Source organism: Gorilla gorilla, chromosome 4, assembly GCF_029281585.2.
Source record: "Gorilla gorilla gorilla isolate KB3781 chromosome 4, NHGRI_mGorGor1-v2.1_pri, whole genome shotgun sequence".
Lineage (NCBI taxonomy): Eukaryota > Metazoa > Chordata > Mammalia > Primates > Hominidae > Gorilla > Gorilla gorilla.
In genome coordinates, this window is record NC_073228.2 from 126,026,008 (window position 1) to 126,052,375 (window position 26,368).

Consider the following 26,368-nt stretch of genomic DNA (forward strand, 5'->3'; position numbering starts at 1 on the left):
CTCTATGATCTCCGCTTCTTTGGAGGTGGTAGATGAAACATTCAGTGGGATCCTACTTGTAGATCCGACCTTTTTAATAATCTTCAGTGGTCCTAGTTCACCTCCTCAGCTGTGCTGATGTCATGAAAACCAGCCTTGACCTCACAAACTACCCCTTGATGATGCTAACCGCTGGACTACTAATATCCAACTGCCTGTGTCATTTCTTCATCTTTCCTTGGTGCCAACCATGCCTGCATATCAGGGCAGCACTCTATGATCCCATGGCTCTCACATCGACAGACCACAACACTAAGGTAACAGGACCAGTTCTCTTCTACATTGTTGGCTCCAGAAGGCAACCCAAGGTAATTTGTGTATATGTATTACATGTGTGGAATATGTGTGTGTTGAAGGTGGGGAAAGTTACACATTTTAGAGCAACAGCCTTATGAGTGAAATTGACATGTAGCTTTCTAATCTAAAAATTTAAAGGATAATACTCACCTGTACAAATCACAGTCTAATATAATTATTTAAAAACTCATCCTTGACTTATAATTATATATCACATATTGCTGGGTAGAGACACTGTGATAGATACAACTACATCTCCCAGAGCCCACAGCCCAAAGCAAAAATAGGTGCTCTTTCTTTGAATTGGCACTTCTGTATGTGGCTTTCTGCTTCTCTAGAAAGAAAAATACTGACTGTAACTTCTGTGAGAGGAGAGAATCACATATTATAAATTCAAATATTATTTAGGCCTAAAATGAACAAAAACCATAACATAGTTATACTCTCAAAAAGTTAATCTAGCTTAATTTCATATGTCTTCAAAGCCTTTTTCCCCCATCACTTGCTTCCAGTCCAAACACACGTACATCCACATTTCCTAGTGATCATGCATACTGAATCTTTGTATAATGAGCGAATGGATATAGCTTCAGTACTTAAAAATCCAAATTCCAAGGTCAACAACTACAATCTTTCCCAAAATTCTTAAAGCTCCAACAGAGGCAGTGCAACGCAATCTGTGAGGAGTCCTTATTGAAACAGAGGTGACTGTCCCATGAACAGAATCTCACTGCTCAATGTGAGGCATAAGTTCAGCCTTATGGATAGGTGGGGAATTGAGAGAACTTTACTTGGGACTCCATCTTCTTCTCTCCCTTTATGTTGTGTAGTGCTCCTCTCCCTTACATCTCTTATCTCTTTCTAACATTTACTTTATAAGGTTGTCTTATACATAGAAAGAAATGACCTACAAATTGAAGAAAGGGCTAGTAAATCCAGGAACTCAATAAGTTTCCAATATTCTCAGCCCAAGCACCTGCTCTGATGCCATGGTCCCATCTTTAAAGTCTCCCATGCTGCTCTCATATCCCAGGTTACCTTTAATCAGAGAAAGTGGGAACATAAAGGTATCACTGGTCCCATGTTAAAGCTTCAAGTAATTGGAGGCAGAGAGTAGAAGGGAAGGATAAGGAGAGAGCGGGGTCAACTCTGATAGAAAATTTTTTTTAAAATATCTTAAAGTTAGAATTCTTTCTGGCCTATCCAAGGTGGTGGACTTCTTTTTATAGGAAAATTCCTTTTTTTGGCCTCTGCTCCTGAGCAATGTGCTAACACATAAGGTGTAGACAAATCAGGCACTAGAGAAAACCCAACATCCAAGTTCAGGTCAGAGAGCATTTTTTTTCATCTCTTTAATTATATGCACTGGACAAATTGAGTGTCTGCCATAGCCCATGGATTTTTCTTGTCTTTCCTCCATTTTCCCTTGTTTCTCCATTTTACTCTGTGACCTAGAAGCCAACTGGCATAAAAGTCAGGCCTGTATCCAAACTGATGAGCACAAGAACCAAACACCAAGAACATTCTCCAACCATTTTCTTCAAGGAAAGTCATTTCAGACAAGAATTTGGCAAGACATTTAATCAATACCTCAAACCCTTCACCTTCCAACTATGTTCTTCTAAGATCAGAAAAACAAAAGCAGAAACGGCTCTTATCTCAAATGTGAAAATTAAAAAAAAAAACCTTCAGCTAGGAAATTGTTTCCTTCAGAAACCTAGACCAAATTAGAGTCTATTTTGGAATTCATTCTTTGACCTATGTTTTTCAGCTTTGTAGCTCAAGATTAACAATTAAATAACTAAAATGTCAGGCATGCATTGGAAATATCAATAGTTCTTTTTAAAAAATTAAATACATAAAGATAGTTTAATAAAAACAACATTTCCAAATGAATGTCAAATCTTTCTTAGGTTAAAAGGAACAAAACAAAACTCAAAATCACAAGTAACAGACTCTTTTATAGTTGGCCAATAGACAGACCGGATTGGGAAATTCTTTTACACGGCATCCAGCGATTTCCAAAAACAATTTAATTTCAAACAACGATCCTTCCAGATATGACATTTGGGAAGAATTGTTTAAAAACACCAGAAGTAAATGTGAAATACCAGTGGTTTCTAGACAATCAAACTCTGCAATTGTTAAGGTTTGGGATTGAACTATGCAGTTACTCCTATACATTAAAATGCTATTTATACTTTGCATGTAGGAGGACATGACTAAGAGAGTAGAAACTTAATTGTATATATTCAGTCTCAGTCAAGTTGGTTGAAATTATGTTTTAAATGGCTGAAGGCAAAATTCTGATTTGGAGAAATGAGTCTCTGGTGGCCTCGCCTCATGTTCTAATCTCCTTTGCCTTTTAGCACCTTCTGCACCTTCTCTACCTCTGCACCCCCACCCCTTGGTATTGTTGGAAGGGGTCAAGATAATTTTATAAACTTAACAGAAAACCATCCTTCATAGGACTGTTTGCATTCTGAAAACCTATCTGGGAGAAGGTAATGTTTGACCCAAAGGAATAAACTTTTGAGGTAGTTGGGAGAGCAAAGGCAGGAGTTTTGCTAGTTTTTCCCCAGTCCCATCCAATGTCTGACTCTGGACATGTAAGGCAGGGCATGATACCCCACTGATCACTGATGACTGTATCTCCCATGTTTCTAGAAGCAACCGGAATCAGACAGACCTGGATTCAGATCATAGATGCACAATTAAATCAAATATCTTTGAACAAGTTACTTAACCTCCCCAAGCCTCAGTTTCCACCATAAGAGGTTGGAATGAGAGGATGCCTGCAAAGGACCTGGGATGGTGCCTAACAAAATTTTCTCCGTCAGCTTCTCCCTGCCCACTTCACAGGAGACCCAACTCTCTGCAACAGAAACCAGCTTTTCCACTTAGTAATCACTGTGTGCCTTAGTTTCCTGGTTTATAAAATAGGGGCATTGAACTCTGCCCGAAGGGTTATTATGAGAACAAATGAAATAAAGCATGTAAAGTGTTTAGTACAGGGCCTGTTAGTCAGTAAATGCTGGTAATTAGTTGCCATTATGCCACTTGGTCAGACATGTTTAATATTGCAACATACACAAGGATTTATAAAAGAGGTTTTAGCCTTTTTCACCAAGTATGGAGGGAGGGGAACACTCACTCTTACTTCCTCCATCCAAACTTCCTGCATTCTATGATATGCCCTGTGCACTTACCACAGAAATCTCAATTATTTGGCTTAATGGAAGGAATCAGGAGTGTGGAAAATCTAAAACAGAAGCTAAGGCCCAAATTTTTAGTTTAATTTTATCATGGAGAAAGAGAAACACTCATTGATGGAATGACACATTCAAATAGCTACACAATCACATAATTCCCTCAGACCTTGGCAAGATGTGCCCTGTTTTTGACAGCCTGGGATCCAGCTGGGAGCAGGGAAAGCAAAAATCCCCCAGAGAGTAAATGACTCAAGGATTACCCATGCTTACTGTGTGCACAGCATCTTGGAAATCGGTCTCATGCCTTAAAGTACAGCTTCTTTTGCCTAAGGATAGGCTTCAAGCCTCTTGTCAAGTTCTGTTGTAATTGTCATCATGCTTAAATTCAAAAAGAGCAAGGAATCTTCAATGTGACAATCTCTGTGTCACCTTTTTTTTTCTTTTCTCAAAAATGCCTCTCCTGCTACCTGGTAAGTTTTGTTTTAATTCCTCAGTCAATGACTCAGTCTTTCGAGTGAAAACACTGACTCTACAGGAGATCTCAGCTAAAAGGCAAAGATTCCCTTTTAGTCACTGGCACATTAATGTGAATTAACAATAAGGTTAGTTCATTTCTTAGAAATGAGATATAAGGAAAATACCTTTTATTGGGGATACGAGTGAGGAGAGGCATTGGAAAAATAGGCAGCTCAGAGTCACAAGCTCAAATGCTTTCAGGGGCAGAACAGGCTGCATAGAGGGCAACAGGGAGTGGTAGAGCTTGTGGTATACTAGAGAGTAAGCCTCACCTAAAGATATTCACATTTAAAACTTTTAAGAACATTGTGCTGACCAAGTAAAACATGCCTGTTGATTGAAATGGCTGTTGGTCCATCAGCTTGTAACCTGAAATCCAGAGTATAAAGCCAAGAGGAGGCAGTACCATTGGGTAGACCAGGTGAGATACTGTAAAGACCCATGCCCGGGCCAGGAGAAGACAGCTGTGGATGCTGAAGGAGCCACATGTTTGTGTGATAGCTGTGTGCAGGGACCAGGGGCATGCACACTTCATACCTGAGCATAGGGTAACTCGCCCCTGCAGCCAACTACCATTTGGATCACCTGTGGAAGTCTCTGGAACGATGAAGCTATTCTTCTGGATCAGACACCTTGGAGCCAAACCTTCTGATAATTTTTAAGGACCAAAAGTCCAGGATCCTAGGGAGGCTGCATATCTGGAGAGTAGTTTTCAGAACTAACCAGTCTGAGTTCAAACACGTTAGTGGGCAGAGAAGTCAGAATGCTTCCTCCACTCAGCAGGTCCCCTTCTCACCCTGCCTCTGTATCTTGAGTAATTTAAAGTGAATGGGCTCAGCACAAGCCAAATAGGGATCTGTCAACCTGATACTGTCTCAGAGATAGAGCTTTGGACAAAGCTAAAAAATGTTTTCTAAATAAAGGGGTTGGACTGAGATGAAAGGGGCAAAAAGAAAAGAAAGTAAAAAAAGTGAGTTCAATATGGTCATTCCCACTGTTAGGGCCAGTTCTCAGTTCTGTACCCAGCACAGTCCCTGGCACATTGTCAGTAATCAGAAAATATTTCTGAGCAACAACATCTGGGCTTCAATTAAATCACCTATTGAGGGACAGCCCTTTCCTCCAGATGCGTTTGCATTTAGTGCGGGCCTCACGTGAATCAGTCTCAGCTGTGTTTCCAGCAGAGGTCTCTGGTTTATTTCTGCTCACAATGGAAATGCAGTATCAAAATCTAGAATCCTATTGTTTTATTGGCTTTTGAAATTGAAAAGCATCTGATTCATCCCAGATATTTATGGACTAGCAAACTATACTGGTTACCAGTCACACTCCATCTGAGAGACAAAGTACACATTGACATATATGGTCAGTTCTAGGCCCAGTTGTGAGACAGGGTAAGGATTGTCATGTCTATCTCCCCCGTGGTCACCATTTTTTAATTCTACATGTTGTGACTTGTGTTATTACAGATTAATGATTACAACCATATGGTTGGAAAGTGTCTGAAGGTAGGAGTGCCTTTTTCTGATTTGCTCCAAGTCACGGTTCAGGCTTACAGGGGCTATTTCCCTTGCAGGATGTTCTATTACCTCTGGGTGCCCTGAGTTCTCTTTGACTCTTAGGTTAATGAATAACCTCAAATGAACACAGGGAATATGGCTATTTTGATGTAGGGATGATGCAACCTACAAAATGTAGGTTTGATGTAGGGATGATGCAACCTACAAAAAAAAAAAAAAGACCATTAAACTTTCTGCATTTAAAAAAATATTTCCAAGGAATGTACAAAGCATGTTACTTGGGAGAAGGACACAGGCATTTCATTTGCATACATATTTAGTAATAACATAGTTTACATTTTGATGTGGCTCTTTGGCAAAGGCCCACTAAAATGACCTCGTCAAAAAGAACAGGCTTACTGCTTTATAATGGTTACAGATAAATCCAGCAAATTACTGCCTTCCAATGTGTGAATGCAGGAGGCTTCCTTTATTCCCTGGTAGCAGATGGGTAATTGTTCTTGTGCCCTTCTAGAGCCAAAGTTCTCAGCTCTCTCTTTTTGAGCTGAATGACCCTAAAGAAAATAATTGTAGGCTGGAGGGTAGACAAGGGCAAGCACAAGGAAAATATAAAGGAATAAATGGTGTGACACAAGGGGAGCCTTTCAGTATCCCTAAAATCAACTGTAGATGAGGACTAACTGAATTTATATGTGTTTTGTGCATATATACACACATACACATTTATATACTAATGAACTTTGAAGTGCCTCATATGTTGGAAGATAAGAAACTGGTCAGTTATGTTTCTTTTTTTTTTTTAGTTATACTTTAAGTTCTAGGGTACATTTGCACAACGTGCAGGTTTGTTACATATGTATATATGTGCCATGTTGGTGTGCTGCACCCATTAACTCGTCATTTATATTAGGTATATCTCCTAATGCTATCTCCCCTTCCCCCAATCCCACGACAGGCCCCAGTGTATGATGTTCCCCACCCTGTGTCCAAGTGTTCTCATTGTTCAATTCCCACCTATGAGTGAGAACATGCGGTGTTTGGTTTTCTGTCCTTGCGATAGTTTGCTGAAAATGATGGTTTCCAGCTTCATCCATGTCCCTACAAAGGACATGAACTCATACTTTTTTATGGCTGCATAGTATTCCATGGTGTACATGTGCCACATTTACTTAATCCAGTCTATCGCTGACGGACATTTGGGTTGGTTCCAAGTCTTTGCTATTGTGAATAGTGCTGCAATAAACATACGTGTGCATGTGTCTTTATAGCAGCACGATTTATAATCCTTTGGGTATATACCCAGTAATGGGATGGCTGGGTCAAATGGTATTTCTAGTTCTAGATCCTTGAGGAATCGCCACACTGTCAGTTTAATTAGATCCCATTTGTCAATTTTGGCTTTTGTTGCCATTGCTTTTGGTGTTTTAGACATGAAGTCCTTGCCCATGCCTATGTCCTAAATGGTATTGCCTAGGTTTTCTTCCAGAGTTTTTATGGTTTTAGGTCTGACATTTAAGTCTCTAATCCATCTTGAATTAATTTTTGTATAAGGTGTAAGGAAGGGATCCAGTTTCAGCTTTCTACATATGGCTAGCCAAGAAACTGGTCAGTTATGTTTCAAACAGACAAGATGCCATGCACGTGGGTGCAGAGGGAGAGTCCTGCTTTTATGTTATTCATCTCTGGCTGCAGGGATCAGGTCCTGAAACTCTAGGGTTGAGTTTTCTTGATGAAATCTTATGTAAATGGGGTTCTTCCTAATGGACTTTCTCCTACAAAAAATTTAATGTCCTGAAAAAAAACATCTTGATAAAATATTTTCTAATTTTCTCTAGGTCTTTTTATTTGTTTTCTTTTATGGTTATATGCTTTGTTTTTTGAACTAGGAAAACTTCTTGGGAGATAAATTAAAGAGTTTAGAATAGAGATCATTTGAAATATTCCCTAGCTCCTGGCAAAAATAACTAAAATACATTACTTGATTCTGGAATTTCTTTTACAATGTGTACTGCTGGCTTTTAACTGACTGCATTGCATGAGCATGGCAATGCAAAAATACTTCACTAAACTGTATCTGCACGAGTGTTTTTAAATCAGCCTTATGGAGAAATAATTTACAAACAATAAACTGCATCCTTTAAACATGTGCAATTCAATGAATTTTGATGGTTTTAGAAACCTGTTATGCCACCACCATAACCAAGACATAGAACATTTTCATTACCTTCCAAAATTCTTATATTCCTTTATCACCTTCCACTTCTAGCCTCCAGGCAACCACTAATCTACAGATTAGTTTGGATTTTATATAAATACAATCATGCTGTGTGTACTCTTGTGTTTGGTTTCTTTCAGCATAATGATTCTGAGTTTCATCCACTGGTGCAAGTAGCAGTAGTTCTTTTTTATTGCTCAGTAATAGACCACTGAATGACTGTATTCAACTTTCTTGCTCTATTTATGGATGTTTCCAGTTGCATTCGTGTTTTGTTTTGTTCTTTGTTTTTTTGAGACGGAGTCTCACTCTGTTTCCCAGGCTGGAGTGCAATGGTGCCATCTCGGCTCACTACAACCTCTGCCTCCCAGGTTCAAGCGATTCTCCCGCCTCAGCCTCCCTAATAGCTGGGGTTACAGTCACCTGCCATCATGCCCAGCTAATTTTTGTATTTTTGTAGAGATGAGGTTTCATCATGTTGGCCAGACTGGACTTGAACTCCTGACCTCAGGTGATCCACCCACCTTGGCCTCCCCTGGGATGACAGGCGTGAGCCACCACACCTGGCCACATTCATGGTTTTTTACTGTGACTTCAGAGCTTTAGTGCAGGCAGAACCAATTTGCATTTCTCCAATATGGGATAACCAAGATGGTTTAGTGTATAAAAATTGTATCAAGCCTGTAATCCCAGCACTTTGGGAGGCCAAGGTGGATGGATCACGAGGTCAGGAGATCGAGACCATCCTGGCTAACACGGTGAAACCCCGTCTCTACTAAAAATACAAAAAAATTAGCCAGGCATGGCAGCCGGCGCCTGTAGTCCCAGCTGCTCCAGAGGCTGAGGCAGGAGAACGGCGTGAACCTGGGAGGCAGAACTTGCAGTGAGCCGCGATCGTGCCACTGCACTCCAGGCTGGGCACAGAGCAAGACTCCGTCTAAAAAAATAAAAAATTATAAATTGTCCCATCTGGCCCATTTCTTAATCTGATTGTGTCTCAAAGATATGAAGTCCTCATCCTTGCATTCAGGACTCAACACAATCCCCAAAATTGCCCTCTCTCTATCCAAAACAGCATAACACCTTAACTTGACTGATGCAGCTCTCTTATAGGAAGCCCTTCCTTTTAGTATTATTTGTCAAATCTCCACCCCACTGTTCTGACAGGAGAATGAAGTTTGGGATCCGGACCAAGGTGGAAAGGTAGAGGGCCAGGGGAGACACTTAGAAAATGTTGCAACCTTCAACTGCTTTCTCAAGGTCTAACCACTCCTGTTTCCATCCTATGTGGAACAGATTGATCCTCACTTGTACACTTCCTCTAAGCAGCCTTCTTGTTTCCATTACAGGCATTATAGCTTTCATGTTCACATACTACAGTACTATTAAACAGTTGTTGAAAGGGTCGTGTTGTTTAGCAGCTTGCCTGAGGGAGTTCTCCTCTCTCCTGTACAGTTCTACCATTCAATAAACCCACTTCAGATACTATCCACTTCATTGGCTTCTGATGAAAACACTTCCCTTTCTTTCTGCTTCAGACTCTTGTGGCACTATGTCCCCATATCATGACACTTACACATTTTGGCTTGTAAATTAATAGTTTATATGTTTGCCTCCATAACTAAGGAGAGTTAAGGATTGGGATTCCCCACAACCTCCAGCTTGGTGCTGAAGGAAGTAGATGAATGAAGGCATGGAGACAGCAAAATTGAGGGCTGTGGCCTCTAGCTTGGGGAATAGTGTCCAGTTTGGTGTGGCTGAAAGATGTGTTTCATGGGGCTAAGATTGGCCATGGCTGAAGTCTATATGAAGTGTTGGACTTTAGTCTGTAGCCACAGAGAACCATAAAATTACTGACATCATGTTAGATAGGCCAAGTTTGCACAAAACAGTCAAGTGGCGGGGGGTGGAGATAGTTGAGAAGATGAAAATTATATGGCGATATGTCAAGCCAGCTAGAATGGGCAATACAGGATCCAAAGGATGGCCTGCTTCATCCACCCACCAAATTATCCTTTTGACCACCACTTTTCAAAATAAGATGACTAGTACCATACAGCCGCACTTAGTTACTTGTGAGTTCATTTTTTGACTAATGCGTTCAGGTGTGGGAAACAGCCTAGACAAAATTAAAATATCTGTAAAAGCTGGATTTAGGATTATCTTATGCTGGAAATGAACTCATGCTAAATCTTGTTCTCAGACTATTTTTCCAGACATTTGTTACTGCTTTTTAAAGTAATGGAGCAGAATTCTAGGATTTCAATTATGTTTCATCATACAAGTATTTAACTGATATGTATTCAACCATAAACAATTAGCAAAATAAAATAGTATTGGAATAATGTAACTTAAAGTACCGTATTTTTATTTTGTATTTAAAAGGAAAACCTTTTCTATTGACAACATTTCTGAGACCAAATGTGTGGATTTTTTCCCCCACAGCAACAACCATTACTCTAGTTCTCCAGACAACTGCGTGTTGTCCCAGAGTTAGTGCAGACCTCAAAAGTTGAGGGCTCAGTCTCACAAGACTGCCTCCCAGCTTCAGAAGCCAATCTCCACTACTGGGACGCCAGGTTACTCACACTTCTGTCAACTTGGCTAAAAACTGGATTTCCCATGATCCTCCCTTCACGCTTAATAATTTGCTATAACAGCTCACAAAACTCAGGGAAACACTTCATCGTGTTATTTATGTTACCAGTTTACTACAAATGGTACAGATGAACACCCAGATGAATAGGTACACAGGGCAAGGTACGGGGTTAGGGGTGGTGTGGAGCTTCTGTGACCTCTCTGGGGTCACCACCCTCCCAGCACCTCAATGGATTTGCCAACATGGAAGCTCTTTGAAACCCTTCATTTGGAGTTTCTATGGAGGTTCCATTTCACAGAGATAATTGATTAAATCATTGAACATTAGTGATTATCTCAATCCCCAGCCCCTCTGCCCTCCTCAGAGGTCAGCGAGTAGAGCTGAAATTTCCAGCCCTCTGATCAGGCCTTGGTCATTCTGGCAACCAGCCCGAATCTTAAAGCTGTCTGGGGGGTCCTAGCCACCAGTCATTCATTAGCATACAAAAAGACATTCATCACCCCCGTGGATTCCAAAAGTCTTAGAAGCTCTTGTTTCAGAAACAGGGAAAAGGACCAAATATAATTTTAAAAGCTCCTATTACCCCTGTCACTCAAGAAATTACAAGGGTTTTGAGACCTCTGTGTCAGGAAGTAGGTGCAGAGACCAAATATGCATTTCTTATTATGCCACAGCATTGTAATTTTATGCTATGCAAAGCTGTATTCATTCCTAATATTAACTCTAATTCCAACTACTAGTTTGTTATAATATTAAACTATATTATATATATAATCTTTGAATATCTTTTATGAGTTATTTAAGGAATTTGCAGAAAATAATTTAGTCTGCATTATTTTACCTTTAAGGCTGATTTTATTACCCAATCCAGATTAGCTTTTGACTCCAGAGCTGATTTTTTTATTACTTTTTATTATAAAAATGATACAAATTCATTATAAAAATCCAAGCCATTAGGAAAGTATAAAAGTTACCCCACACTCCCCTAGTATGACCTTAGTGAATATCATTCCAGGCATCTGTGTACACAGACATACATAAGTAGACATGTATATGTTTTCATAGAAGTGAGATTATCAGTAGAGATAAATTTAAATTACTTGCATTTGACAAAAAGGCACCAAAGTGAAACTAATAATTTTGCTGAACTGTAGGATAATATTTCTTCACTAAAAGTTTAGTTTTTAAAAGGACCCACTAAAGTTAAAAACAGTAATTATTAAAGTATTTGCAAAACATTAACTTCAAACTTTAATTTTACACTGCTTCAATTGACTGTTTCACATGAAAAGTGAGGAATTTAATGTCATTAACTTCTTTGTACTGCTCCTTCCCCTGCCAATTTTGATAATTAATTTTATATTCTCTTCTCTATAATTTTTTTTTTTTGAGACAGAGTCTCACACTGGTGCTCACAGTGGACTGCAGTGGCACGATCACAGCTCGCTGCAGCCTCAACCTCCTGGGCTCAGGTGGTCCTCCCACTTCAGGCTCCTAATGGTTGGGAACTATAGGCACGTGCTACCATGCCCAGCTAATTTTTATATTTTTTGTAGAGATGGGGTCTCACTAGATTGCTCAGGCTCAGGCTGGTCTCAAACCCTTCGGCTCAAGCAATCTACCTGCCTTGGCCTCCCAAAGTGCTGGGATTACAGATAAGAGCCACTGGGCACAGCCTGTACAATTTCTATAGTTATTTTGCCTTCTATGATTTAAGTGGATTAATTGCCACTCTTTGAGTCACAATCTCTATATTTTTTAGCTTTTTTGTTGTTTCATCCCTTAATTTCTTATATTAACTAATGTTTTTCAAAGAGGATCAGGGGTAGAGTGGCTATATCATGTATTTATTATACAGGGACACTTTAGGTAGTGAAAGAGCATCTATTAATATTAGCCAAGACAACAGGTATATAATAAGACTATTCTAGGCAAAACAGTGCTTAGAATCACCCTAAAGCCAGATATGGTGCCAAGTTCTTGAATGCTTCAACTCAGAACTTTCTGAGCCATTTAAACAGTGCCAAATGGCCCCTTTAACAACGAATCATCTATTGGAAGAGAAAGTTTGGCTCTGTCTAAAGGCCCAATAGCTCACTTCCTGGGGCTAATAGACAGGTTGTAGGGAATCTACCAATCAGTCCACATCATATCCACAATTCTGCATACGTATGCATTTTTCTGGGGAGATCACTGTTACACTAATCAGATTTTCAAAGGCTATTGCTCCATAAACATTTCTTACCAATTTCTATTTCATGAGGTGATGCTTGGATCACATTCTCTGAACTCCCTTGTAAATAACATCGCAGAACTATACTTTCACACTATAAGTTATCACTTCGTATCTTCTGTATAATTAGTATAAGAAGTGAACAAATGTGGGCCGGGCGCGGTGGCTCACGCCTGTAATTCAAGCCCTTTGGGAGGCCGAGGCGGATGGATCACGAGGTCAGGAGATCGAGACCATCCTGGCTATCACGGTGAAACCCCGTGTCTACTAAAAATACAAAAAACTAGCTGGGCATGGTGGCAGGCACCTGTTGACCCAGCTACTCGGGAGGCTGAGGCAGGAGAATGGCGTGAACCCGGGAGGCAGAGCTTGCAGTGAGCCAAGATCGCGCCACTGCACTCCAGCCTCGGCAACAGAGCGAGACTCCGTCTCAGAAAAAAAAAAGAAATTAACAAATGTGGAGTGTTTCTGATATTTTGTAAAACTGCTAGTAATGACTTCCATTTTAGTTTTCATCATGTCTTTTATTAAAATTCATAAATTCATGCAATAAATTTAGTGCTAGGAATATTTTTTTCCTTCTGACCAATTGTCATATTTCTTTCTATAAACAATATTAGTTATTGAGTTGTGTATTTCACAGTGGTTTCCTTTTAGCCTGTGCTATCAGAGAGGTCATCTAGAGAAATCTGAATCTATCTGAAATGTAGGTATTCTAGTCTCGGTTTTCTGAAACAGCTATGTCCATTCCTCTTTTATCCAAACCTCTCTTAAGGTTCTCCAACAAATCAGCCTCTTTTCTTGGTCCTTAATCTTTCTCCCCTGCTTCAATAGTGATATTAAGACTATTTATTTCAATCAGTAACAATGAAGGGATGGATGCCAGGTTATGTACAATAATTAGGATAAAAGTTGTTAAATATCCACTTCCCTGTGTGTCACACAAAGCTGGCCTAAAGCATTGAACATGAAGTGTTCTTGACAGAGAAAAGACATTAACAGAAAGAAAAAGATGCTGTGTGGAAAATAATATGATAATTTCAAATAGTGGCCAGCAAAATAATTGAAAACATATGAAAAGTTAGTGGATTCAAGTTAAAAGTTTTCCCTAAAATGTTCAAGTGCCTGTCTGTATCTAGCCTAAATCAACTTTCCCAGGAAACTGAGAGCACAGAAACAAAATTGTGATGAGCCCTGATAGATTTTTATGCACACTTACATAGATTTAGTGATTAACTTTTTGTAAAAAATGTCTTTTACCTTGATGTTAGAAAAGTAATGCCACATCAGCAAAATACTATCTGAAATGTTACAGGGAAAACTGTTGATCTAATTCTTTGCTCTTCAGCAACCTCAGACTTACCGACTTCCTCTTTGCCTTTCTTTGATAACGCTTTCCTGGAGTTGGCTGGTCCTGGCAAGGGCCTCCATAGACAGGGCCCCCTGCCCTCACATAACCTCCTCAGCCACCCTTCCACTGCCCTCCTTACTCTGTTATGCCATGCCACTGAAAGCTACAGACTGCACATTTGCTAAGAGGGGGCCTTCTGCTGGTTCTGCCAGAGCTACAGTCTCTTCTTTCCGTTCCTTCTCTCCATCCCCCACATATCCACTTCTATCTGAAAAAGGCCCAATAGGAAAACCTTGGACTGGAGAAAGAGGCCAAATAGGAAAACCTTGGCAGCTGGGGCAGTGGCAATAACCACAAGTTGGAGATTGCTCAGCTTTCCCTGGAAGTTTCAGACTGACAATTGTAAAATCAATGAAAAATAAAATAGGTCTTCTTATTTCTGTTTAGACCCATGTGGATGTATTTTTCTCTTCTGCTGTGGCTGGGTTGTTTGCACTTCACTAGAGCATGGCTTAGGAGTAAGATGCTCAAAACCTAAGAATATGGAGTATATTGCAGGTTCAACTGAAGTTCAACCACAAATATAGAGCATGGGAGAAGCTTTAGAAAATATAATATAGAACATCTTCGCCTTTTTATGGTATTAATTTTCTCCCACATCCATTTCAGTTGTTCAGTATGTGTCTTCTGACCTCTGTGTCTGCCTGTTTTCTTCTAACTTTCCTTCCAAAGGAAATCTGATGGTGACATGAATGTCTTCATTTATGACCCATGCCATTTATTGTGCTTATATGCGTGGTTAAATACTGGATTTGACTCATACTTTCCATGTGGAATTTTATTAAATTCACTATTTTCAAAGTGAAAAGAATAACTTCTCATTTTAAACTAAAAATCTGCATTTAATTAACCTTTCCAGTAAATAAACATGTTAAAAAAATAGTAAGAAACATTTAAACATCTTGAAAATTTTTGCTTATGCTTTGTACTTTCTCTTAGGTCTTTCTTGAATTTCTCAAATATTTTTCATGCCACTTTTCAATTGTTAGAACCTACCATATGGCTAAGAAAAAGAAGGATAAATAACTATTTAGTTATTTTGATAAATGTAGACAGTTTATTGGCATGTTAGTGTAAAATAATAGAAAAAAAATTCCACTTCAAATAATACCCTTTTTATAAAAACTTCAATCATCCAGGGAGTCACTTTATTTTCCCTTTTTGCTTAGTCTATGTTAACTGTGGATTTATTCATCTAAAATCTCTTTTTATGTCTGGTAATCAGAAATCATAAATGTGTTTCCTTCTGGTTTTGATATTGGTCTGTGAAAAGTGAAAGTCCCAATAGTTATAGTTAGAAGTAGGCTGATTCTAAGACATACACATTAACCAAGTTTTATTTCCCCAACAGAGACCACACAATCAGCTTAATTTGTTTCTGTTTTCATGCCACCTGGTGCTACTAAAGAGCATATTGAAAAAAAGTCATTTAATTCCAACAAAATTTCTTGCAGCTTCAGGTAACTAGGTCTTTTCCATTATTCAGTGAATATTCTTCCCTAATTGAATCATTACTACATTCCCCAGAGTGCATAATCCCAGCATCTTTCACTATTTCCCAGAATTCAAATCTCTTCATTCTCTGAAGATCACTTTATCTCATACTTAGAAGACTAAGTCCATGTATGTGAGCACCACCAATTCCTCAATTCTCTACAAACACCTTTTCCCTTTCTCTAACTTTTCTTTTTTCCCTTTTCTCAGAATCTGACACCTCCAATTATGCCCTTAATCTCATCTTCTACTGCCTCCTCTGTAATTTTTAATTATCCTATTTTACTGTGGGCCTATACTCTTTTCCTCTCTGCCTAAGGCATCCCTATCCTATAAACAACAACAAAACAAAGCTTTCTTCTACTTTGCTTGTCTCTCAAGTTTCTTTTCTGCAAGTTTTTTGAAAGAGTATTGTTCTCTTCCTTGATGTAATTTTTAACTCCTAACAATTTAGCTTTTACCCTTACCACTCCTTTGGAACTAACCTTTCAAAAGTCACTGGTATGGAATCCACTGATAACTTCATCTAATAGCCTGTACTCAGCCCCTCATTACTCTTTGCAGCATCTGACAAGGCTGATGACACCATATTTCTGGAAACCAGAAATGTTTCCAGAATCTTTTGTCTGCATGCCCTGTTTCTTTAACTGCAAATTTGAACCTTTCTCTGTGTTTTCTGGCTATAATTTCCCTTGTCCAATATCCCTACTATAAATATTCTCCCAAGAATTTTTCTCCATATATTCTTTACATACTCCTATCTATAGAATTTTCATGGTTTTAAACATTTTTTTTCTGTGTGAATAGCTCTGAAATAAATGAATACTGAATTTGCAGGCCTGTATTTCCTGTTTTGGCTGGGCTTATTTATTTAAATTCTACAATTATGTCAAACTCAACAGATCCAGAACAAAATCAATGTTTTTCTCCTTCTCTAAGTTGCCTTTCTGTATTTATAAGTTTTATTTGTACTCTGTGCAAGTTTTTCTATAGCTCTATCCTCAGATTTAGACAGGCCCTGGGTTCCTAAAATGGTAGAGGCTTCTGTCAATGCCCTTTCCTCTCCCCAATATCAGATTGTCACCTCCTATCACTGAGTGTAAGACATGGTGGGTAGGAGAGTATACACAGATGGTCCCTGCATGCCTGCACCTTACAGGGGCTTACGCTCAGCTACTCTGCCCTTTTCTTGTGGCAGAAAATTATGTCTCATATAAAGTTTGGAGCTTGGAGGCTTTTTCTTGGTACTATTGATCTATCTTCAAACTTAGGTAGGCCTTTTAGTTCATCTATTTATCTTGCAACTTTGAGTCTCCAATGGGCTCAAAAATTATGATTCTGTAAGCTATTCAATTTGTTCTCATTGTTTAGGTGGAAGCAATGATTCTTGTCCTTTTCTATATCCTAGACAGAAGCTGAATTTCCCTATTGCATCTTATCCTTAACTCTCCCATAGATTTGGTTCTCCTAGGAACAAGAAAACTAAGAATTTGAGTTCAAGTAGTTTATTTGGGAGGTGATCTCAGGATACCCCAGTAAAGGAATAGGAAGAGAGACAGGGAAGAGAACAAAGCCTAGATAGTGTGTTAACAAGCGACTGTGGTACAATCACTCTGGGGACTTCTGGAAGACTATATGGAATCAACCTTGGTGAGGAAACTGGGTATTTATTCGCTAACTCTCATCTGCAATTGATGAGCTGTTCTGCTGTGGGCAGAGCCTACTCCAGATCAAAAAACGCAAAGAATCACAAGTGCTTGCAGTAGAAAGTTGTTGACATGATCCCAATGTGGGTGGGCATAATAGTGTTAACAATGTCTGTTATAAACTTTCCATTGACATTTATTACTTTTCTTCTCAGATATATGGGTGTACTCGAGCCTGGTGTTATTGAGAAGAGGAATTATGCCTGATTTATCTTCGTATTCTCCCAGCATAGTAACTTGGATATAATAGTCAGAAGGCAATCAGTCAATATTAAATGAGAAAATATAATTTATATAGTACCAATATGAAGAATTCTGGTTAGCTCTTTTTTATTTCCTCTGAAGCCATGTCCTCACCTCAATCCCAGTTACTCAAATAATATAGTTTAATCTTTTAATTGCCAAAAAGATAAAGTCACCAGACTAGTGGGGATTTTTTTAAATCACGTTGATTTTCCAGCTAACTTAAATGTGGTATAATTTTAAAATATGATTTCCAAATCTAAGCTTTATCTAACAGACTTTTTTTCTTTTTTTTTAATTATACTTTAAGTTCTGGGATACGTGTGCAGAATGTGCAGGTTTGTTACATACGTATACACGTGCTACGGTGGTTTGCTGCACCCATCAACCCGTTATCTACATTAGGTATTTCTCGTAATGCTATCCCTCCCCTAGCCCACCACCCCCAACAGGCCCCAGTGTGTGATGTTCCCCTCCCCATGTCCATGTGTTCTCATTGTTCAGATCCCACTTATGAGTGAGAACATGGGGTGTTTGGTTTTCTGTTCCTGTGTTAGTTTGCTGACAATGGTGGTTTTCAGTTTCATCCATGTCCCTGCAAAGGACATGAACTCATCCTTTTTTAAGGTTGCATAGTATTCCATGGTGTATATGTGCCACATTTTCTTTATCCAGTATAGCATTGGATGCTATGAAAAAAGCATTTCATAGCATTTGGGTTGGTTCCAAGTCTTTGCTATTGTGAACTGTGTTGCAGTAAACATACATGTGCTTGTGTCCTTATAGTAGAATGATTTATAATCCTTTGGGTATATACCCAGTAATGGGATTGCTGGGTCAAATGGTATTTCTGGTTCTAGATCCTTGAAGAATCGCCACACTGTCTTCCAGAATGGTTGAACTAATTTATACTTGCACCAACAGTGTAAAAGCTTTCCTATTTCTCCACATCCTCTCCAGCATCTGTTGTTTCCTGACTTTTGAATGATCACCATTCTAACTGGCATGAGCTAGTATCTCATTGTGGTTTTGATTTCTAATGACCAGTGATGATGAGCTTTTTTCATATGTTTTTGGGCTGCATAAATGTCTTCTTTTGAGAAATGTCTATTTATATCCTTTGCCCACTTTTTGATGGGGTTGCTTGTTTTTTTCTTGTGAATTTGTTTAAGTTCCTTGTAGATTCCGGATATTAGCCCTTTGTCAGATAGATAGATTGCAAAAATTTTCCCCCATTCTGTAGGTTGCCTCTTCACTCTGATGATAGTTTCTTTTGCTGTGCAGAAGCTCCTTAGTTTAATTAGATCCCATTTGCCAATTTTGGCTTTTGTTGCCATTGCTTTTGGTGTTTTAGTCATGAAGTCTTTGCCCATGCCTATGTCCTGAACGGTATTGCCTAGGTTTTCTTCTAGGGTTTTTATGGTTTTAGATCTTACATTTCATTCTTTCATCCATCTTGACTTAATTTTTGTATAAGGTGTAAGGAAGGGGTCCAGCTTCAGTTTTTTGCATATGGCTAGCCAGTTTTCCCAATATCATTTATTGAATAAGGAATCCTTTCCCCATTGCTTATTTTTCTCAGGTTTGTCAAAGATCAGATGGTTGTAGATGTGTGGCATTATTTCTGAGGCCTCTGTTCTGTTCCATTGGTCTGTATAACTGTTTTGGTAGCAGTACCATGCTGTTTTGGTTACTGTAGTCTTGTAGTATAGTTTGAAGTCAGGTGGTGTGCTGCTTCCAGCTTTGTTCTTCTTTTTGCTTAGGATTGTCTTAGTTATACGAGCTCTTTTTTTGGTTCAGTATAAAATTTAAAGTGGTTTTTTCTAATTCTGTGAAGAAAGTCAATGGTAGCTTGATGGGGATAGCATTGAATCTATAAATTACTTTGTGTAGTATGGCCGTTTTCACAATATTGATTTTTCTTATCCATGAGCATGGAATGTTTTTCCATTTGTTTATGTCCTCTCTTATTTCCTTGAGTAGTGGTTTATAGTTCTCCTTGAAGAGGTCCTTCATATCCCTTGTAAGTTGTATTCCTAGGTATTTTATTCTCTTTGTAGCAATTGTGAATGGGAGTTCACTCATGATTTATTTTATGTTACTTGCAGCCAACAATGATACGGCGTCCACCAGCAGTTGTTTGCTACATTTGTGGTCGTGAATATGGAACAAAATCTATTAGCATTCATGAGCCACAATGTCTGAAAAAAATGGCATAATGAAAATAACTTGTTGCCTAAAGAGTTAAGGAGACCAGTACCTAAAAAAACCAGAAGTCAGGACCATTACTGGTAAGTTCCTAGAAAAAAGATTTGAGTGCATAAGGGGAGACTTTTCTCTCTAAACTAATAAGAGCAGAAGTATTCTTTTTTCACTTGTACAAACGACCAAAATCAACATTTCTTGCCTTGGTTACAGACAAATAAGAAAAACAGTTCTGAAATGCCTGTCCAAAGAATTATCTTCTGATGCTGAGACATAAAGACACTATGTCCTGGCAACACTGTGCATGAGAGGGACCTATGGGAATTTGCTGTATTCTCCAAAAGTTTCTTTCATACATCATCAAACCCTTTGAATGTAAAATAAATAATAAAATACTTAAAAAATAAAAATGAATAAAACTTAAAAAAATATGAAACTTAAAAAAAACCTTTGGGAACATCCAAAGTCATGTTTCCAAATATGAATGTGTCTTGGTGTTCATAGAGCAGGGATACCAAACTCGAATTTTCACCAGGTCCACCAGTCAGGTTATAACATTGAGTAAACTGCTCCATGTGTGCAACAAAGGGGAGGTAAGGACTATGATGCGCTGTGGAGCATCAGCTCACTCTAAAGGAGACAAGCAGCTGCCCAGTTCCAGCTGGCGTTATCATTAAGAAATTTAGTCCAATGTACTCATATCTTTCAATAACACAAAACAAACTAGAAATCTAGACATCTATTTTAAATGTCCAGAATTTTTCACGTTTAATCATTTGTAAAGCATGGTGCAAACCAAATGAAACTGAAACTACACTGCCATGTTTGGCCTCATCACAAAGCCTCATGTTTATTCATTTAGGGTATGAGAATAGTTAAGAAAATATTTTGCCATGCAAGCTCAGACTTGCTTATCATATTTTTACCATTGTCATTTTCTCAGTAGATCCCCTAAACCATCTCACAGGACAATGTTGGTTTTAAGAGGAGTATCTTTCAATTCATCCATTCTCCTATGTAACCGTAGATTTGCAGTGCTGAAAAGTACCTTGGGGGTCATTTAATGTCAATTAGTCCAAAGCACTTGTGTCAGAGATGTGACACAAGGAGAGTTTTATAACAACCCACAAAGTAGAGCCTAGATTGTATGATAAATTCTAGATCCTGCTAGATCCCAGCTATTCACAGTGCTTGTCAAAAAGAGGACTCTTCATACAGGTGGGAAAATAGCTAAAGATGAAAATGACCAGCTACTGAAATTAGAGCATTTTCCATAAACAGGTTGTTTACCTCATTGAAACTTTCTTTCCAGCATTTCTCATTTGGTGTCAAAATATGTTTCCTTCCCTTCTGATCTTTATCACTTTCTCTGCTTGACCATAACTACCAGCAGGCTAGAAGTAAGAGGAATGATTGGTCTGAAAGCCCTGGTGGTTCACTATTCTTACTGCCTACAGATGGAAAAGATAGGTCCTAGAACTGCACTTCCCTGCAGTCTTCCTCTCACTTCCATGTTATTTATCTCTGAAGATGCCCTTCCTCTCTAGGTAAAAAGAATTCATATTACCATTTTTATCCCATGAACTCATTGTAGTCACAGGGTTCAAATAACCCCTCTTCCTGATCTGAAGTCAAGGCCCTATGCAAAAACACTTAGCAATGTGATGAATCACCTTCAAGTGAGAGTCAGTGACTACTCTGGAATTTTTGAGTTCATTTTAAAACTCGCATGAGTAACGAGAAAGTCAGTGTCATTCTTTTCTCATTTTTCAAAGCACTGAAACTACACATTCATATCCCACATAGACAGTGACATTTGCTTTATCCAAAGAAGAAATACTAGATTTTGCTGGGATTTAAATTCCCATGGAGCAAGAAAGTGAGTATTAGGAGCAGATATGTTAAAAAATTTAAGGTTCACTGTGGTTGTGTGAACCGTTAGATAGAAATCATATGAGAATTGCCTAAGCTTTAACGAAGTAATCTATGCTGTGCCAAAGATAAAAACTAAGTAATATGTTTTTGAGTGCCTTGTTACATTTTGGGGGCCTATTTTCAGTGGTTCTAAGACATAGTCAATTTAATGTACTAAAGTCATTCTATTTTAACTAAGGTTTATTAAAGGTAAATGCCACATTGTTTCTCTAAAATAAAGCCATATGCTTTTTTCTCCCTATGCTCTGCCAGTGAAGATTATACGTTTCTCATCTGTCTTTGTTATTTTCTTAAGGACGTATCTTTTTGTCAGATTATTCTGTTTGTATTCTCCACTTTGATTACTTAAAGAATATCTGAGTTTATGACCATGAAGAGATGATAAGTTTTTAGGATATAATTCATCTTAAATTCACTCTCAACTGTCAGTTTTGGCTTCTAAAAACATTCCACTGAAGGATTACAGAAAAGGAAAATACAAATACATGCTCATTCCCCTTTGTAAGCTTATATTTAGAGTCAACTGAAAGAAGGCCAAAAGTTATATTTGCAAAATAATAATGTGTATGCAAAGATGTTAATAATTAGTGAAGAATGCATATCATAACATGTAAAACAATGTCTTTCCCTTTTTAAAATCCAAAGAGTGAAAAGCCTCTGTCTGATTCCCAGCTAATTTTATTCAACACTTGAAAGAGCGAGAAGCCCTTTCTTTTTTGGAGGCAAAAGTAATATGATTTGTTTAAAATACTCAGTCAACAGGTATTTCCTGAAAATATTTTCCATAGAAAGTAGAATATGATTCTCCCAAATAAAAACTTATCCATTTTACCTTTTTCTTTCCCTTTTGTTTTTGGTATTTTTTTTCTTTTTTTCTTTTTGCTTTTTTCCTTTAACTTTCCAGCCAAAGGCTTCTATGATCTTGATGCTTTAAATGAAGCTGCTTGGACAAGTGCCCAGAGCCAGTTGGTTCCCTGTTATGTTTGTGGGCGTACCTTCCTGCCAGACAGACTGATTGTTCACCAACGATCTTGTAAACCCAAAGCCGCCAAGTAAAGCCCTTTTCTCTCTACTGAAGTGTTACAGAAATTAATCCCTTTGAAAGAGATTGGGATAAAGTGGGAAGGAGAAAAAGGAGCTGACGAGGGGAAACAAGGAAAACTGGAATTGACCAAGGGCTGGTCTAGCTGGGGAGGCCCAGTTCAGCGCTTCAGTGTTGCAAGCATTGCTCACTATTATGCAGTTGGGCAAATGCTCTGGTTTTAACAAGCAGCTGCATGTGCATAGGCACGCTGGGGACCCTTTCACACTTTTCTCAGGCAGATTTACAAGCAGGCTGCTTCTCATCAGAGCTGGGATTTTTGTCTAAAAGAAATTTCAGAGCCAATGGTCCCCATTTTTCTTCCATTTTCTTTCCTGAACAAGATTTTGAACTTCACAATTAGGACTCTTATTCAGTGCACAAAGGTTTTGGAGGCAGCTTCAGGCAACTCCTTAATCCCAGGAAGAACCTGATTCCTTCCTCTCCCTGAGCTTTCTGAAATAACCTGTCATTCCACATGTCCTTTTATCCAGGGACATTTTTTGAGTTATTGACTGGGGTGCTTCTTTTCTCTGTAAGACTGTTCAACAGCAGAGACATTCAAAACATCGCTGAGAACTCAATGTACTGGAACCATATCTAACTCATTCTCGCTTTCAAATGGCAAGAAATGATACAAGATATTTCAGAGCCACTGCCAGCCTCATGTGTCAGGAGACTGGTGCAATACAATTCATCAAAATAGGTGGAGGCTAACTCCTTCCTTCTTTAGGAGAAGTCCAGCATGAATTCTTTATGCCGTCATAGGGGTTTATAGGTGTTTTATTGTTGTGGTCTAAATGCCTGCCAGAAAGTTCTGTGCCTCCCCATCCAAGGCTCATGCACAGTAAGTGGGTTGTGAAACTGCTTAGTATTTTAGAGTCCTTGAATGTGTATTCATCGAGGTGGGGCTCTCCTGGGAGGACGCCAGGGTCAGGGAGGGACTCTGCCCAGGAAATTCTGTTCCCCCGGGCTGTGCTGCTTTGCCTGGACTCCCAGCGGTTTTGCTTGAGATCTTTGTTCATTTTATGGCGGAATTCCAGGGCCATTCTGGATCCAGTGGGTTCCTGCAAGCCTCACATTCATGACTTTACACAGCATAGTCAGATCCAAATTACACAGGCAAATTTATTCTACCTAATACTTTGGCCATACTTCTACGTATTACACAGGGTTAAGTTAGGATAATTGTGCAAATATTTCTGTTTTTTCCTGCCTGCTTCAAAGGAAGCAAGAGATGAACTTTTTAAAAGTCTTTAGATACCCTCAAATAAAAATCTTGTGAAAAACCATAGCATTTAATGACTCATAGTTGGTGGTTTAGTTGTTTTACCTTATTAACCAAAATGACAAAAACATCAAATAGATGTTGAGTTTACTGTGGGTCAGGCACTGTGCTAAGTGCTTCACATATGTTACATTATATACATCTCATGTCAAGCCTACAGATGGATATCATTATCTTTATTTTACAGATCAAAAAACTGATATTTGGTCTAAATAGTTAACTCAAGGTCACACTGAGCTTGAGTTAAGGAATAGTGAAGGAAGCAAACTCAGGACTGCTGGACTTCCAATCCCACACTCATCCATTGCTATATGTATGCTAGATTTCATCACTAATAAGACTATCCATACTAACACAAATGATCTGACAAATCTGAAACATTTTGTGTATTATTTAAGTAACTAAGGCAAATGGGAATCTTGCAGTTCTGCTGCTGGTTTGGGTTTAACTTAGACTGAGGTGAAAACAAGCTTGAAGTGGACAGTGTTAGGTTTTTCAAAAGACACTTCTGCATTTTGCTGATGTTCATAAATCAAGTAGCAGGGAATATAAAAAATTCTGGCCTCAACTGTGAAATGAGTTGCCACTCAGGTCATAATAAGTGACTTTTGAATATGACAAAAATAAAAATTAAAAACCCAGCATCCTTATGTGTATGAAGCATTAAGTCAGTGAGCTCTTGAAGTGGTTGAAAAGAATGAGTTCTTGTAGAAATCATCGCATCCACAGGGAACTGTGAGCCAGCTTGAGACACATCAAGGTACTGAGTATGGAGATTCCACGATGGCTTCACCTTGGCTGGCCTAAAAATGTTCCATGGAATTAAATCTGGAGCAAGCTCAGTTATGATGACATCAACCCAAGAGTTCTGGTCTATTATCAAGGCAAGTCATTGAAGTCTCTCTATTAATGGGAAAGAGCTCACCTTCTCTGCCAATGGCCCTCCCACAATGAGTTCACATCTGTGCAGCTCTTTATAACTCTCAAAATAAAATAATTTCTTTAACAATGCTTGGCACCTCCATGAACTATGAATTCGAACCTTGAAATAGTTCCCATAGATACTGTTTTAGATTATAAAGAGCAGATACTAGATGGAGGTACTTGGAAGTCTACACTAACCCAGGCCATTATTGGTGGGTGTGGGATGTAATGCTCTTACAGGCATCAACAACAATGCAATTTCCTCACCATTCTGTTACTTGGCACTGCACAAAGTTTAACTGAATTCCCCTCTAGTTGAAGTTATAGGAGGAATTCCAGGATCTCTTGATGCTCATTTGCATTCAATTAACGTCAATCTTTTAGGGTCTGTCCTACCAGAAGGGGGCTGAACAAGGATGTTCTAGTCAGGGGCATGGAGAGGGGAAATCTCTTACTCTGAGCGAGCATATCAGTCTCTCAGATCCATTATGGGGGGGTCTTTAGATGGCTTCATTATAGTATTTCCTTTTTTAAAACTTTTATTCTAGGTTCAGGGATACATGTGTAAATTTTTTATATAGGTAAACTGTGTGTCACGGGGGTTTAGTGCACAGATTATTTCATCACCCAGGTAATAAGCATAGTATCTGATAGGTAGTTTTTAAAATCTTCTCCCTCCTGCCTCCTTTCACCCTCTACCCTAAAGTAGGTCCTGGTATCTGTTGTTTCCCTTTTTGTGTCCATATGTTTTTGTTGTTTAGCTCCCAGTTAAAAGTGAGAACATGTAGTATTTGGGTTTCAGTTCCTTCATTAGTTTACTTAAGATAATGGCATCCAGCTCCATCTACATTGCTGCAAAAGACATGATCTCATTCTTTTATATGGCTGTGTAGTATTCCATGGTGCATATGTACCACATTTTCTTTATCCATTCTACAGTTGATGGGCATTTATGTTGATTTCAGGTTTTTGCTGTTATGAATAGTGCTGTAATGAACATACATGTGCATGTGTCTTTATGGTAGAATGATTTATATTCCTTTGGGTATATACCCAATAATGGAAGTGCTGGGTAGAATGGAAATTCTGTTTTAAGTTCTTCGAGAAATCACCACACTGCTTTCCAAAATGGCTGAAGTAGGTGACATTCCCACTAATAGTGTATAAGCATTTCCTTTTCTTGGCAACCTCACCAGGATCTGTTATTTTTTGACTTTTTAATAATAGCCATTCTGACTGGTGTGAGATGGTATCTCATTGTGGTTTTGATTTGCGTTTCTCTAATAAGAAGTGACGTTGAGCATTTTTTCATATGCTTGTTGGTCATATGTATGCCTTCTTTTGAAAAGTATCTGTTCATGTCCTTTGCTAACTTTTTAATGGAGTTGTTTTTTGCTCATAGTTTTGTTTAAGTTCCTTATAGATTCTGGATATTAGACCTTTGTTGGAT

The 26,368-nt window shown here is 38.6% G+C and overlaps 1 protein-coding gene across 1 annotated transcript; it reads left to right on the forward strand.

Moving 5' to 3' along the window:
- On the forward strand, positions 1-22,697 carry ZNF475 (zinc finger protein 475). The gene is given in 5 exon segments (XM_031010938.3): positions 1-347; positions 19,594-19,689; positions 19,691-19,747; positions 19,749-19,776; positions 22,530-22,697. Coding segments are annotated over 5 exon segments (558 nt in total). The 5' UTR covers positions 1-122; the 3' UTR covers positions 22,682-22,697.
- The last annotated feature ends 3,671 nt before the right edge of the window (positions 22,698-26,368 follow it).